Source organism: Haliotis cracherodii, unplaced genomic scaffold (assembly GCF_022045235.1).
Source record: "Haliotis cracherodii isolate W230 unplaced genomic scaffold, xgHalCrac1.p SCAF_3, whole genome shotgun sequence".
Taxonomy (NCBI): Eukaryota; Metazoa; Mollusca; class Gastropoda; order Lepetellida; family Haliotidae; genus Haliotis; species Haliotis cracherodii.
Window position 1 is genome coordinate 58,972,050 of NW_027266286.1, and position 14,708 is coordinate 58,986,757.

At 41.3% G+C, this 14,708-nt stretch overlaps 1 protein-coding gene across 1 annotated transcript in view; it reads right to left on the minus strand.

Annotated features, from left to right (window-relative positions):
• The window catches only part of LOC139474583 (protein O-mannosyl-transferase TMTC1-like), a 96,725-nt gene that overhangs the window by 55,688 nt on the left and 26,329 nt on the right, over nucleotides 1-14,708 (minus strand). The window contains exons 3-5 of the mRNA XM_071257652.1: nucleotides 10,993-11,066; nucleotides 1,713-1,895; nucleotides 142-220 (exon numbers count right to left, since the gene is read on the minus strand). Of these exons, the coding sequence (XP_071113753.1) occupies nucleotides 142-220; nucleotides 1,713-1,895; nucleotides 10,993-11,066 (336 nt within the window). The remainder of the gene's footprint in view (nucleotides 1-141; nucleotides 221-1,712; nucleotides 1,896-10,992; nucleotides 11,067-14,708) is intronic.

The window sequence follows — 14,708 nt, forward strand, 5'->3', positions numbered from 1 at the left end:
GTCAGTGTTGAGCAAAGAGGCTAATAACTTCTATATTGCCTTTCAACACACTCTACAGTGGGATCTATAAACTTTTAAACAGAACATGATCAACACGTATTTCCTCAATGTTGAAGATAGTGCCACTGTATCGGTACTTACAGTGGACGTAAGCACCAGGCACCTGACCATCAGGGGACTCATCCTCATCAGGGCTGCCTCACTCCTCTCACTCAGTACCCTGAAAATACATCATGCATTATAACTATATGCTCAGCAATATTCCAGCTATATGATGGCGGTCTGTAAATAATCGAGTCTGGACCAGACAATCCAGTGATTGATATCATGAGCATCGATCCACACAAGTGGGATCGATGACATGCTTCAACCAAGTCAGAGAGCCTGACCACCCGACCCCGTTAGTCGCCTCTTACAACAAGCATAGTCGCCTTTTAAGGCAAGCATGGGTTGCTGAATACCTATTCGACCCCGGATCTTCACGAGTCTATAACCATATGTTAAGTTGTACACATGTCAGATATATTTAAATCCCAAATATCCCTATCACAAGTGGAGCAGTTCTGAGTGGATTGACCATCACTGTAAAAATATAGAATTGAAAGTTTCGGTTTCCAACATTATTTTACTTAAGTTCACAATAACTCTAGCTCTGTATCAAAAATTGCTTTCTAGTTTAGTCATTTTCAGCATCTCTTAACTACCAACAACAATGTTTAGTGTGAGTGAGTGAGATGGGTTTAATGCTGCTTTGAAGAGTATTTCAGTGGTATCACAGAGTGTCTGTTTGATGTGGCAGGACAGCCTGAAGTGATGAAAGTCTTTACCAACACACAGGTTTCCAACATACGAATGTCAGGTCAACAAAGTTGAATATTGTTGCACATACAGAGAACAAAATTGTGTTACATTGTAATAGAAGTGTGATACATGCATGCTCTTATTCCTTCACAGTTTCAACCACACAGGTGAATTCAGCATTAGGCGTGACACAATTCTACACAGTCTTTATTATATGAAACATATTCCTTGTAACAAATGTTATATTTCGGATATCACTTTTTCAGTAAAGTACAGATTCTAGTATACAGATTCAAGTGTAGGTCAAAAGTAATCATATGGTATAACCTGAAAAGCATCTGTGATAGAAAGTGAGAGTAGGTATTAAAGCGTGTTTCATCCTTGCCTGGAGAGTCACACAACAGGGGTCCATTACAACATCAACATGTTGCTTGCAACATTCCAATACAGATGCAAGGGTTACATAGCGTACACAAGCAGGTATACATTAAACAAATGTTATATTTCGGATAACACTTTCTTAGTAAAGTACAGATTCTAGAACTTTTTGGAGTTGAGTCCCATCCGGGATTCAAACCCAGACTGCCAGAGTGTCTAAGGCACCTAATCGCCAGCACACAAAGTCAGCGATCTAATCAACACAGCCACTGAGGCTTTCACAAATAGAAAGTCCGACAACTGGTAGTCCAGATCACATACTTTGTGTACCCCTCTGACAAGTGTAAATGTGTGCTGGCGATTAGGTGCCTCACTCTGGCAGTGTGGGTTTGAATCACAGATGGGACTCAACCCCAAAACGTACTAGAGTCTGTACTTTACTAAGAAAGTGTTATCCCCAAATATAACATTTGTTACATTTGACCACTCTTAAATGGCAATGTGTGTTCATAACATATTCCTTGTTATCTAACCTGATGATTCCTTTCCTGCAGAAGACGGCGACATCTAGCAAGCCACACACACCAATCACCGTCACGCCATGTTCCTTGAACAACATGGCTGCCACTGTACATATCACCATGGCAACTAGCAGCACAGGATGCTTGGTAACTGGGAAATCAGGAGTTTCATAAGCATACTTGACATCAATTGATCTGAAAAATTAAGAAACAATATAGTAATTTTTGGCTTTTCAGTACTCAACATGTTTGATAAAATCATGGAATACATGTACAAGAAAACTAATTTGTAGATGTGATCAAGGGAGAGTGTTTATGGATGTCAACTTCTTTACAAGGAGGAACACAGAGTTTCGGAGTATTGCTTACTTCTTTCAAAGACTTGATAACTATATTAATAATATTCAAACATTTTTCATGAGGGGCAGTCAGGTAGCCTAGTGGTTAAAGCGTTTGCTCATCACGCCGAAGACCTGGGTTCGATTCCCGACATGGGCACAATGTGTGAGGCCCATTTCTGGTGTCCCCTGCTGTGATATTGCTGGAATATTGCTAGAAGGGTGTAAAACCTCACTCACTCACTTTTCATGTCTTCAAATAAGGAACGACATCCTTTACATAGTTGTCGAAATAAGAGTGAGTGAATGAGCTGGGTTTTAACGTCTCTTTTAACATTATTCCTGTTATATCATGGCGTGTCAGCTTAATGTGGGAGGAAAGCCCAGAGTGATGCAGGTCTCAGACGTTTACCACTTTGGATTCGAACCAAGAAAATCGTGGCACGACTGGGCCACCCGTGCCCTCTGCGACATAAGGCACATTTACATTGACAAATAGGAAACAAAGATCACTGGCATAGTAATTTTTTCCATAAATAATAATGTTTGGCATAATTGCAGAGTATGTTTGAACACCAGAACTAACAAGCTGCTCCCGGATTAGTTTAATTCAATGACAACAGAAACATTTGTATAAAATGACAAACAAACCTATTTATACTCATGTTCGTGAAATATATTTTTATCAGTCTTTTCATCAACAGTTCACACTATAGACTCTTTGCCTTTAAAACTCTTCTTATTTATACATTGTGTGCATCTTGTAAAGATGCTACCATGCTACAAAGGGGGCGGTCGGGTAGCCTAGTGGTTAAAGCATTCACTCGTCACGCCGAAGACCCGGGTTCGATTCCCGACATGGGTACAATGTGTGAACCCATTTGTGGTGTCCCCCGCCGTGATATTGCTGGAATATTGCTAAAAGCGGCGTTAAATCATACTTACTCACTTACCCCATGCTACAAAGCATAGTTTGATGAGAGATTACACTGAACGTTGCCAGATGTATGTTACACAAAGGTGCCCTGTGGGATTCAGGGTGAGAACTGTCCCCACCAGCTATGCTGGACATAAGTGTTGATCGGGGGGTCAGGCTTGGTGACTTGGTTCATTACATGTCATCGTACCCCAACAGCTGGGATAATTACCCCTAATATCAATCACTGGACTGTCTGGTTCAGACTCGACAATTTACAGGATGTGCTGATGCAGCTGGAATATCGCTGACTGAAGCATTAACCAAGAAACGTAATAACAGTGAGTTGTGAGATCTTCAGATCGCTTCACACACGATTTCGCAATACGATTTCAGAATGGATTTGTTGACATGGTATTTCTCGTGTTATGTGCACACTGTAATGTCTTTGTGTTGTGGGAAAAAACATCCAAACTCATTATGGGTGTATAATGTGCACCCCTTTCTACCCAACTGTGTTTTTGGGGAAAAACATTTGCATTATACACAAGAAAATATGATAATATAGTGGTTAGCCTAGTGGTTAAAGCGTTCGCTCGTCACGCCGAAGACCCGGGTTCGATTCCCGACATGGGTACAATGTGTGAAGCCCATTTCTGGTGTTCCCCGCCGTGATATTTCAGGAATATTGCTAAAAGCGGCGTAAAACCAAACTCACTCACTCACTGTTTTAAGTCCCCTGTCTATTTGGAAGGTCTTGTGAATTAATCTCTCCCTCAAGTGTCAGTATTACAACCTCTGGGATCATGTTCCCCACAGTTTTCTACTCACTGGCACCCTGTAAGTTCAGTAATTGAGATAATCCATAAACGCTTGACTAAACTTCAAACAAACTTTTCAAGCAGGTCATGTTAATTATATGAACCCATCAGGTAAAATAAATACTAGATTGCTACTATAGTCTGCATTTAATTCCCTCTACATTATGAAGGAGGTTTCCGCCTTTGTTCCTGCAGCCTGCGTACTTGACACTCTGACAGCTGGGATATACACACGGCGTGTAAACAAGTATATGACATAACACCTCCCCTGAACATGGACAGATAGCCCTCTCCAAACACCCTGTATTGTGATACACGGTATTTGACCGGTGTAGCAGCCATTTGAAGCTGTACACACAAGTAATTACATGGCAAAGTGAAAGAGGTTGCTTGTGACAATGTTGTACACTGCTGGTGGCAGTGATCAATCATAGTGTCAGTACCTGCCCCCTGGTATAACACTGTATTCCACCACAGGTGATACGCACAGCCACATGCAGGGCAGGTTAATCCGGCCATTATATACATATTGTTGTTGATGGAATGGGTTTCTGATAGGGGGTGTTCATTACAGAATCATCTGTGTGTTATTGAAAACTTCAGTCAGCTATAGATACACTTAATGATAATAGTTGTCATGGTTGATTTATACTGGTATGTCAATGATAGCCATACATCCAGATTCATAACAGTCTTTATAATCCTAATCAAAAATGAATTACTCGCTGTCTATATTCCATGCTTAGTGAGGTATAGAGGGAGTGCTGTGTGGTTCAGTGTTCCAGTCACAGCATGCTGTGGATGCCTGTGGACCAAGGGTCCTGTGACTTCGGACGTTTGAATAAACAATTAGCCGACACAATGCAGAACACAACCCTTCACAGCAAGTAGCAGCATCGTAGTCTCGTGTTTCACTCCTTACCTTGAACCCCAAGAGCATGGGCCAAATACAAATCAGAAGAAGCCTGTGTATCGTTAGAGGTGATGTGAGGTGAAATGGGATTCAACATCGCCTTCACGATTATGCATGCAGATGTTGTAATGGATCCTGTTTCGTTTACAGATACAAGTTTTACACGTATTGTTGATTTGAGATTGCCGGACCAAGTTTTTGTACTTATCGTCACATGGCCGAAGTAAAGCTGGCTCGTATTGAGCTCGAGTTTTGTCATTAATACAAAGGTATTGCAGATGTGCATGTGTGTGCAACAGTTTAACATGGATAACCCACTCACACAAAGTATACTGACTCCAAAATGACCAGTTCTTGTTTTTAATACTGAGGGACCAATGAAGATCTGGGGTAGAATAGGTCTTCAGCAACCCATAGACTTACGAAGTTGTAGCACAAAGGTGATCGTAACTCTCATACTTTAACATAGACTTACGACAATCGTAGTGCTAAGGTGATCGTAACTCTCATACTTTAACATAGACTTACGACAATCGTAGTGCTAAGGTGATCGGAACTCTCATACTTTAACCTAGACTTACGAAGTTGTAGCACAAAGGTGATCGTAACTCTCATACTTTAACATAGGCTTACAACAATCGTAGCGCTAAGGTGATCATACTTCGCATACTTTAACATAGACTTATGACAGTTGTAGCGCTAAGGTGATCGTATTTCTCATGCTTAAACATAGACTTACAACAGTAGTAGCGCTAAGATGATCGTAACTCTCATACTTTAACATAGACTTATGACAATCGTAGCGCTAAGGTGATCGTAACTCTCATACTTTAACATCGACTTATGACAGCCATAGCGCTAAGGTGATCGTAACTCTCATACTTTAACATAGACTTACAACAGTCGTAACGCTACCATAGCCTCGTGGAACGGGGCCCTGCAGACAAAAGTCATCATGGTCTCCCATCCCAGGTGTCTAATAAAGAACATCGATACCCTGGTACTATCTAATTACATTGATTATCTAAAAGCAATTGTCATTTGCAGAAGAGTCAGAGAATATAGATCACTTCATGTCAGACAGGTCCTTAAAACTTCCCCCATAATATGCTTTCAATCACTTAGAAAGAAATTAATGCAGGAGAACATACACATGCTTCCCAATCTGCATGATCAGAAACATATCTGTTATGAGTTGGGTGGATGGGTAGCCTTGTGGTTAAAGTGTTCACTTGTCACGGCGAAGGCCCTGGTTCAGTTCCCAACATGGATACATTGTGTGAAGCCCACTTCTGGAGTCACCCATCATGATATTACTCAATATTCCTAAAAGCGGCATAAAACCAAACTCACTCACTCACACACAACACACCCTACAGTGCACGATGCAGCTCTAAAGTCTCATGCAGGTGCCCCATGTAATAAATTTACATTTAACAGGGCCTACGTAAGAAGACATTAACTTTATTTGAGAGGCATTCATACGTTGCCTCGTGGTTCTACCTTTGTATCTTATCATACAGAACTCAAAATTGAACATCAATATTAAAGTGATACATACTCACAAGGACGGTTGCCTGGAAATGTTTACGCTTGAAACTCATAAACTACCTGACAGATAATGTATCTCATGTTGTCAGGGACTAGCTGGGCCACATTCCACAAAGCCATTTCAGTTCTAGAGCATCGTAATTATACACACAAAACTTAAGAAGACTGCAGTGTTAAGATCATTACGTACAACAACTGCTTATTCCTAAGAATGGTCTTCAGCACTATGACTTCTTAACTGTCCTACATTAGCACAGATCTGTGATAGTCCAAATGCTATTATTTCTTTGTTGAACAAGGCCCTTTCGTAACTCTGACAAATACGTATGATAGTCTTAGCACTGAGATTGCTTTGTACAATGAGGCCCTGACTTACGATGTCATTGCACAAAGTGTGGCCCTGTTTGTAACCCCCATACTTTAGCACAGGCTTACGATGTCATTGCTCAAAGTGTGGCCCTAATTGTAACCCCCATACTTTAGCACCGACTTCTGATGTCATTGCTCAAAGTGTGCTTACAGTAGAATGTGGCCCTGTTTGTAACTCCCATGCTTTAGCACCGACTTAAGATGCCATTGCTCAAAGTGTGCTTACAGTAGAATGTGGCCCTGTTTGTAACTCCCATACTTTAGCACTGACTTACGATGCCATTGCTCAAAGTGTGCTTACAGTAGAATGTGGCCCTGTTTGTAACTCCCATACTTTAGCACCGACTTACGATGTCATTGCTCAAAGTGTGCTTACAGTAGAATGTGGCCCTGTTTGTAACTCCCATACTTTAGCACAGACTTACAATGCCATTGCTCAAAGTGTGCTTACAGTAGAATGTGGCCCTGTTTGTAACTCCCATACTTTAGCACAGACTTACGATGTCATTGCTCAAAGTGTGCTTACAGCAGAATGTGGCCCTGTTTGTAACTCCCATACTTTAGCACAGACTTACGATGCCATTGCTCAAAGTGTGCTTACAGTAGAATGAGGCCCTGTTTGTAACTCCCATACTTTAGCACAGACTTACGATGCCATTGCTCAAAGTGTGCTTACAGTAGAATGTGGTTCTGTTTGTAACTCCCATACTCTAGCACAGACTTACGATGTCATTGCTCAAAGTGTGCTTACAGTAGAATGTGGTTCTGTTTGTAACTCCCATAATTTATCACCGACTTACGATGTCATTGCTCAAAGTGTGCTTACAGTAGAATGAGGCCCTGTTTGTAACTCCCATACTTTAGCACAGACTTACGATGTCATTGCTCAAAGTGTGCTTACAGTAGAATGTGGTTCTGTTTGTAACTCCCATACTCTAGCACAGACTTACGATGTCATTGCTCAAAGTGTGCTTACAGTAGAATGTGGCCCTGTTTGTAACTCCCATACTTTAGCACAGACTTACGATGTCATTGCTCAAAGAGTGCTTACAGTAGAATGAGGCCCTGTTTGTATTTCCTATATCTTAACACAGATTAACAATATCCACAGGGCCAACAGTGCTCATTAGAATTAGGCCCTGGTAATCTAACATGACTGGATGATGACTTGTAACCCTAAGTACTGTTGTTATGGTAAGAATATGACTTCAGTGATGATGTTAATCAACACTGAGTGTGCCTATAAACGCTCCGGTCTGTCCCTAATCTGGCCATTGTGTGCCTGTCTATAGGCGGGTTATTCAACACCGGGCTTACTGTGTGTCTGTATGGGTCAGTATACCAGGCTGGAAATCATATTGACTTTGTCATCAATAGAAAGTCTTGTCATACAGAAGCACAGGGACACCATAGTGTAGTCTGTCAAAGGATGTAGTGATTTCCATTGACACACGCAGTGTGGACTCATATGCAAGGACATAATATCACACTGGAGAGTGGAGAGAAAGGAATGAACCTAGCTTCATAGTGAAATCTGTTCCAGGGGTGTTTCACAACAAATTGTCGCTTTTAGCCGCTTTTAGACACTTTTAGCAATATTCCAGCAATATCATGGCGGGGAACACCAGAAATGGGCTTCACACATTGTGCCCATGTCTGGAATCGAACTCGGGTCTTTGGGGTGATTTCAGAATAACACTCATGACACAAAACACAGTTGAGAATTTCATCCATATATTTGTCTTTAATCATACGTAGATCAATCCTGATATCATAATCATTAGTGTTAACTGTCTCCTGGACAAATTTCTCACACAACAATCATGAATTTAGAGTTTTTATATCTCCTAAATGTGATGTTCTCCTTCAAGGTAAGATCTATTTGAAGATGGATATGTTCTCTAATTTATTTTAGAAAGACCACTAATGCCATATCTTAATTTGTTTCATTGGTCATTTATATAAAAACTGCTCGCTAAAGTCACATATTAATTGTACTAATTTTCTCCCAAATAAGTACATCCTCCATCAGACCATGAGATCAGAGAAACTGGAATTTTGGCACAGAGTAGAGATAGAGATGCTATCAGCTGGGTTTTTTCTAACTCAAATATTTCCCTCAATCTATCTTGCAGTTGGGACATCGAGATGTCTTATGATTGTACAAGACATCCGCCGATGGCGAGATAGACACAGGATAATGCTGATGATGAAGGTTATATATGTGTGTTAATGCTACTCAAAAGGAAGTTCATGTCACAGCCGGGTGAGTCTGCTGGCTTCTCCTTGATGTAAGACACAGGTGCATTGTCGTAGCTTAGAGCAGTGTTATCAATCATCTACCATTGTTTGCGTGGATTTTAACATTTTCATACTCGGGGGAGGTCCTCATCATGATGTCATGAGTCTTTTAAAGGAATAAAATGGAAATATTATGATTTGGTTATTTTAGGTTTAAAAAAATCAATATATTTCTTGTGTTTTATAATATTGTACAAGCAGAAAAATCAGGTCTGATGTAAAACTTCCAAAAATATTTCTCACTTAAACATGTGGCTCTGATATGTATTTGAAGGAGGCTCTGATATGTATTTGGAGGAGGCTGTGGTATGTATTTGAAGGAGGCTCTGATATGTATTTGGAGGAGGCTCTGATATGTATTTAGAGGAGGCTCTGGTGTGTAATTGAAGGAGGCTCTAATATGTAATTGAAGGAGGCTCTGATATGTATTTGGAGGAGGCTCTGGTATGTATTTGAAGGAGGCTCTGATGAGTATTTGAAGGAGGCTCTGAAGAGTATTTGAAGGAGGCTCTGGTATGTATTTGGAGGAGGCTCTGGTATGTATTTGAAGGAGGCTCTGATATGTATTTGAAGGAGGTTCTAATATGTATTTGGAAGAGGCTCCGACATGTATTTGGAGGAGGCTCCGATATGTATTTGAAGGAGGGTCTAATATGCATTTCGAGAAGGCTCTGATATGTATTGAGAGGAGGCTCTGAAATGTGCTCGGAAGGGAGCTCCAGGATGTATTGAGATGGGTCTGCACTTGAACCAAATAGATAGCCGGCAGGTTCAGACAATGATTGTGTGACAACCAAACACTTGAACAAGTTGGACCTATTTTTGACCCCGTCTCTGGGGCCCTATACAAACAACCCCTACAGAGATACCCTCTTAGCACCTCGATCACATTTCTCTTACAAAATTGGAAAAGATTTGCAAGATATTTTCCTGGTAGCCTTCAACTGGCAGACATCCTGTTTGCTTGACATAGGGGTGCGATATTTCATTAACTTCTGACACGACCTGGGGTTTGGGACAGTTAATGGTGAAACTCGACCCAGAAGGTGTGAGGAGGACGTATACAGGTATGTCACCTCCTCACCTCCCCGTGTTTGATCTTCTTATTACCATCTATTGTTGAAGTACAATGGCTCCTTGTTTACCTTGACTTCCCTCCCCAACTTCATCAGGTAGAACTGCCACATGGAGGCATGTGTTTCATTCACAGACCAACAGGATCTCTCTTCATACTGTATAGCTTATTAGTTATGCATATCTAAAATGAATGTTTTGAGCTGATAGTTTCTTCATCAGGACAGGATATTTCTGTTTGTTCCATATCTTCTTATACAGCCCTATATCTTAAATGTTTACTGGACCCGTGAAGATCCAGGGTATAATAGATCTTCAGCAACCCATGCATCCCGTAAAAGGCGAATATGCTTGTCTAAAGAGGCAACTAATGGGATCGGGTGGTCAGACTCGCTGACTTGGTTGATGCATGTCATCGTATCCCAATGACATGGATCAATGCTCATAATATCAATCACTGGATTGTCTAGTCCAGACTGGTTTATTTACAGACCGCCGTCATACAGCTGGAATATTGCTGAGTGCGGCGTTAAACAACAAACAAACAAATAAAAAATGCTTACTGCCCAGAATTACAATATTTTTACATTATTATTATGACATTATTGAGACATCAAGAAACTGCCACTGATAATACAGAAAGGCAAAGTAAAGTATGTTTTCTTAAACAAAACACATATACCCGCCTAACATACTCTCAAATGCATTTTCTAACTCACATAGAGCACAGATCAATATCATATTCGTTGTTTATTGTCCAATGAAGCTGAAATTCCTATAAAGGTCTGGACTAAACAAACCAGTGATTGATACTAAGAGCAATGTCCCATGCTGTCAGGGTGCGATGACACGTAAACCACCAAGACAAACCACCAACATAAAGTCACTTTGTGAGACAACCAGGTAACAGGCGACCTTTTCTGACAGGATTTGTGGTAGATTTTTCTGTGTGTTTAATGAAAAAATATTTAGCACCTTAAAACTTTTCGACCAGCTACCGGGTACTCACTTGACATAACAGATGAGAGCCAGGAGGAAGAAGATGGCCGCCAGCAGTTCTGCCCTTCCCACAATTCCTGCAACCTGCAACAGGAAACACACATTTGTAATAACGGAAAGCCTTAATAAAGTTTCACATACATAAGCCACTGGAGCTAGCTAGAAAATCAAGTGAAATCTAGATACAATATTTATCGTAACACCATCATCATAAACTATTTTGCAATAAAATTGGGAGAATGTTATCGAATTGCAACACGTTTAGCCTGGAGGATTGTGTGTGTTCATATCTGAACAATTCATAATGTCTCTTATGCTATCATGAGATAGAGGGGACCACAGCATCAACCAACAGTCACTCACTCACTATACGTTAACAAGTATATAATGTAATATTCTGTGTTCATGAATGTTGTTAACATGATGTGAGACCTCATCCTGTCTCCCCATCCCTCACGAACTGAAGCTAGGGGCAACTAAAGGACAAGGACCCCACTGTTTCAATTCTCAAAAGAATTCATGAATACCCCGTTTTTTTACGATCGGAATAAGCCAGCCTTGACCTTCATAAATCCCACAGGTGAGTGGCTCCCTCTACATAATCGGCCTTTAGAAAGGAGTCACAGATCACTGATCCGTGTGATCTGTGTCTGTCACGACGTGCTGTGAGTGAGCGTTGTCAGATCACACACACGGAACATGGGACAGGCGTCATTAGCATAATGTCATAAAGTTGGTTGTCTACATCCGTCAACCCTTCATGCAGTGGCTTAACGCATATCAAATTTCTCCCATTTTTGTGTAGTTTGAATAAATGTCTACAGTGTGATAGTTCAGTTTGATTGAAGCAGAATTATCTCTCACCAAGGAAAAGAAAAGGGCATTACAAATGATAGCAAGCAGTGTTACGTTGTATCATCTTATCTTGATTTTCTAACGGTGATGGGCAGAGATTTAATCTTACACCCATCCAACAGGAACTTGTTAATAGTTTAACCTGTCTACTATAGCTGATACTTCAACCTCGAGGCGAGGGGAGGTGAAATGGGGTTTAACCTGTCCACCATAGCTGATACTTTAACCTCAAGGTGAAGGGAGATGAAATGGGGTTTAACCTGTCCACCATAGCTGATACTTTAACCTCTAGGCGAGGGGAGGTGAAATGGGGTTTAACCTGTCCATCATAGCTGATACTTTAACCTCAAGGTGAAGGGAGGTGAAATGGGGTTTAACCTGTCCACCATAGCTGGTACTTCAACCTCGAGGTGAGGGGAGGTGAAACGGGTTTTAACCTGTCCACCATAGCTGATACTTCAACCTCGAGGTGAGGGGAGGTGAAATGGGGTTTAACCTGTCCACCATAGCTGATACTTTAACCTCAAGGTGAAGGGAGGTGAAATGGGGTTTAACCTGTCCACCAAAGCTGATACTTCAACCTCTAGGTGAAGGGAGGTGAAATGGGGTTTAACCTGTCCACCATAGCTGATACTTCAACCTCGAGGTGAGGGGAGGTGAAATTGGGTTTAACCTGTCCACCATAGCTGATACTTCAACCTCTAGGTGAGGGGAGGTGAAATGGGGTTTAACCTGTCCACTATAGCTGATACTTCAACCTCTAGGTGAGGGGAGGTGAAATGGGGTTTAACCTGTCCACTATAGCTGATACTTCAACCTCTAGGTGAGGGGAGGTGAAATGGGGTTTAACCTGTCCACTATAGCTGATACTTCAACCTCGAGTTGAGGGGAGGTGAAATAGGGTTTAACCTGTCCACTATAGCTGATACTTCAACCTCACCAGTAGAATGCTCTATCCACTAGACCACGGAGGCGATATATACTCAAAAGAACTTGAAGAGCAACTAAATTGTTCATATGAATATAGTTAAACTGTCATAAGCATTCTTTTAAAATTAGGTGTTCTTTTACATCTTTTGAATGGTATGCCGGAATAACGCACAAAATGATAACCACATGTTTGAAAAGGTGTCTTTCTGTTCACAGATGTCCACAGCTCCTACTGACCATGCTACTCGACAAAGTACACACAAAATGCAAGAAACCAATATGAATAAAATTAGTACATTTGCCATGCGAGAATAATCTGTTTATGGCTATAATGCATTTTGAATTGGCACTCTGGGGTGTACATCATGCTCTGATGCCTCTGTAGCGTGAATGAGAATCATTGCATTGTCACGCCCTGGTTCCTGACGACTGTGCACCGTGCTGCTTTCACACACAGGAGTTACTGGGTCAGGCCACGAAGTTTAGGATGCAGGCAAATAGATATTAAAGAGAGATTATTTACAAAAGGCCTTGTATTATTTAATAGGATATAAGAGCCGTATTGCCCGCATGGTGTCTCCTTACGTGACTTTGTTCAAAATATGCCACTGTTCATCTAGAAGGGAATGGGTACCTGGAAGGATAAGATGTATGTGACCGTTAACCTTCTAGCGCCTCACGGGCAGATTTGTTTGTATACTCCCCAGGGAGTTGAGAATGAAAATTGAGTACACTAATCCATTGACTGGCAGAATAATGTTGTGCTTTGAGCATGCTTTAGGGTGTGGAATTGGTGCATTATAGATATGCACATTATAATTAATATGCACATGCATAGGGATGCTGCCTTACTGTTGGCTAATCAGCTCCTACAGACGAAACATCAACAGATTTTCTAACGGTGATGGGCAGAGATTTATTCTTGAGACCATCCAACAGGAACTTGTTAATAGTTTAAACTGTCCACCATAGCTGATACTTTAACCTCGAGGTGAGGGGAGGTGAAATGGGGTTTAACCTGTCCACCATAGCTGATACTTTAACCTCGAGGTGAGGGGAGGTAAAATGGGGTTTAACCTGTCCACCATAGCTGATACTTCAACCTCAAGGTGAGGGGAGGTGAAATGGGGTTTAACCTGTCCACTATAGCTGATACTTCAACCTCTAGGTCAGGGGAGATGAAATGGGGTTTAACCTGTCCACCATAGCTGATACTTCAACCTCTAGGTGAGGGGAGATGAAATGGGGTTTAACGTTCCCATTGGTATACCATGCCACAGTTTAATAGTGTATACCATGAACACCCAACTCAGACACAGTATACTGACTCCGAGCCGACCAGTCCTTGTTTTACGCCTGCAATGCAGATCACCAGCCATGGGCACAACAAGTATCATCTTTTAACGTCTTTTAGTATGACATAGCCAGGGATCGAACCCCAGACCTTTAGCTCTCTGGGCAGACGCTCTACCACTGGATCAAGCCCAGTGGTAATCAGTCAGTAATGACAAGACCTGTTCTCTTACACTGCTGGATGGCTCCCTATATTGAAAGAAGTGAAGTTATCTATGCAACAGAATAGGGTCAATACGGTTACTCTCCAGTAGCCTTGCTCCAAGGCTGTACTAAAAGAAAAGTCCATGGGTGTGTAGTAATTCTATCCTCCTAATTGACAAGTCTAGATATGTGGACAGTACATCTAAGGACGCAAGTCTCTTATAGGGAGAACTTGTTATTATTTACATAATCCAGAAATTATGATTTAAACTAATAATTATTGACTTAGAGACTTATGCAAGTCTAACTCTCCAATTACATCAAGTTTTCCCATATATGAGCCTCTCCCAAGTCAGCTGCCTGCCACGCCCTCCCATCAATATCCTCTGAGAAGTAGTGCTGTCATTGCAAATACGGTCTTCAAGTGTCTATCTTACATCACTG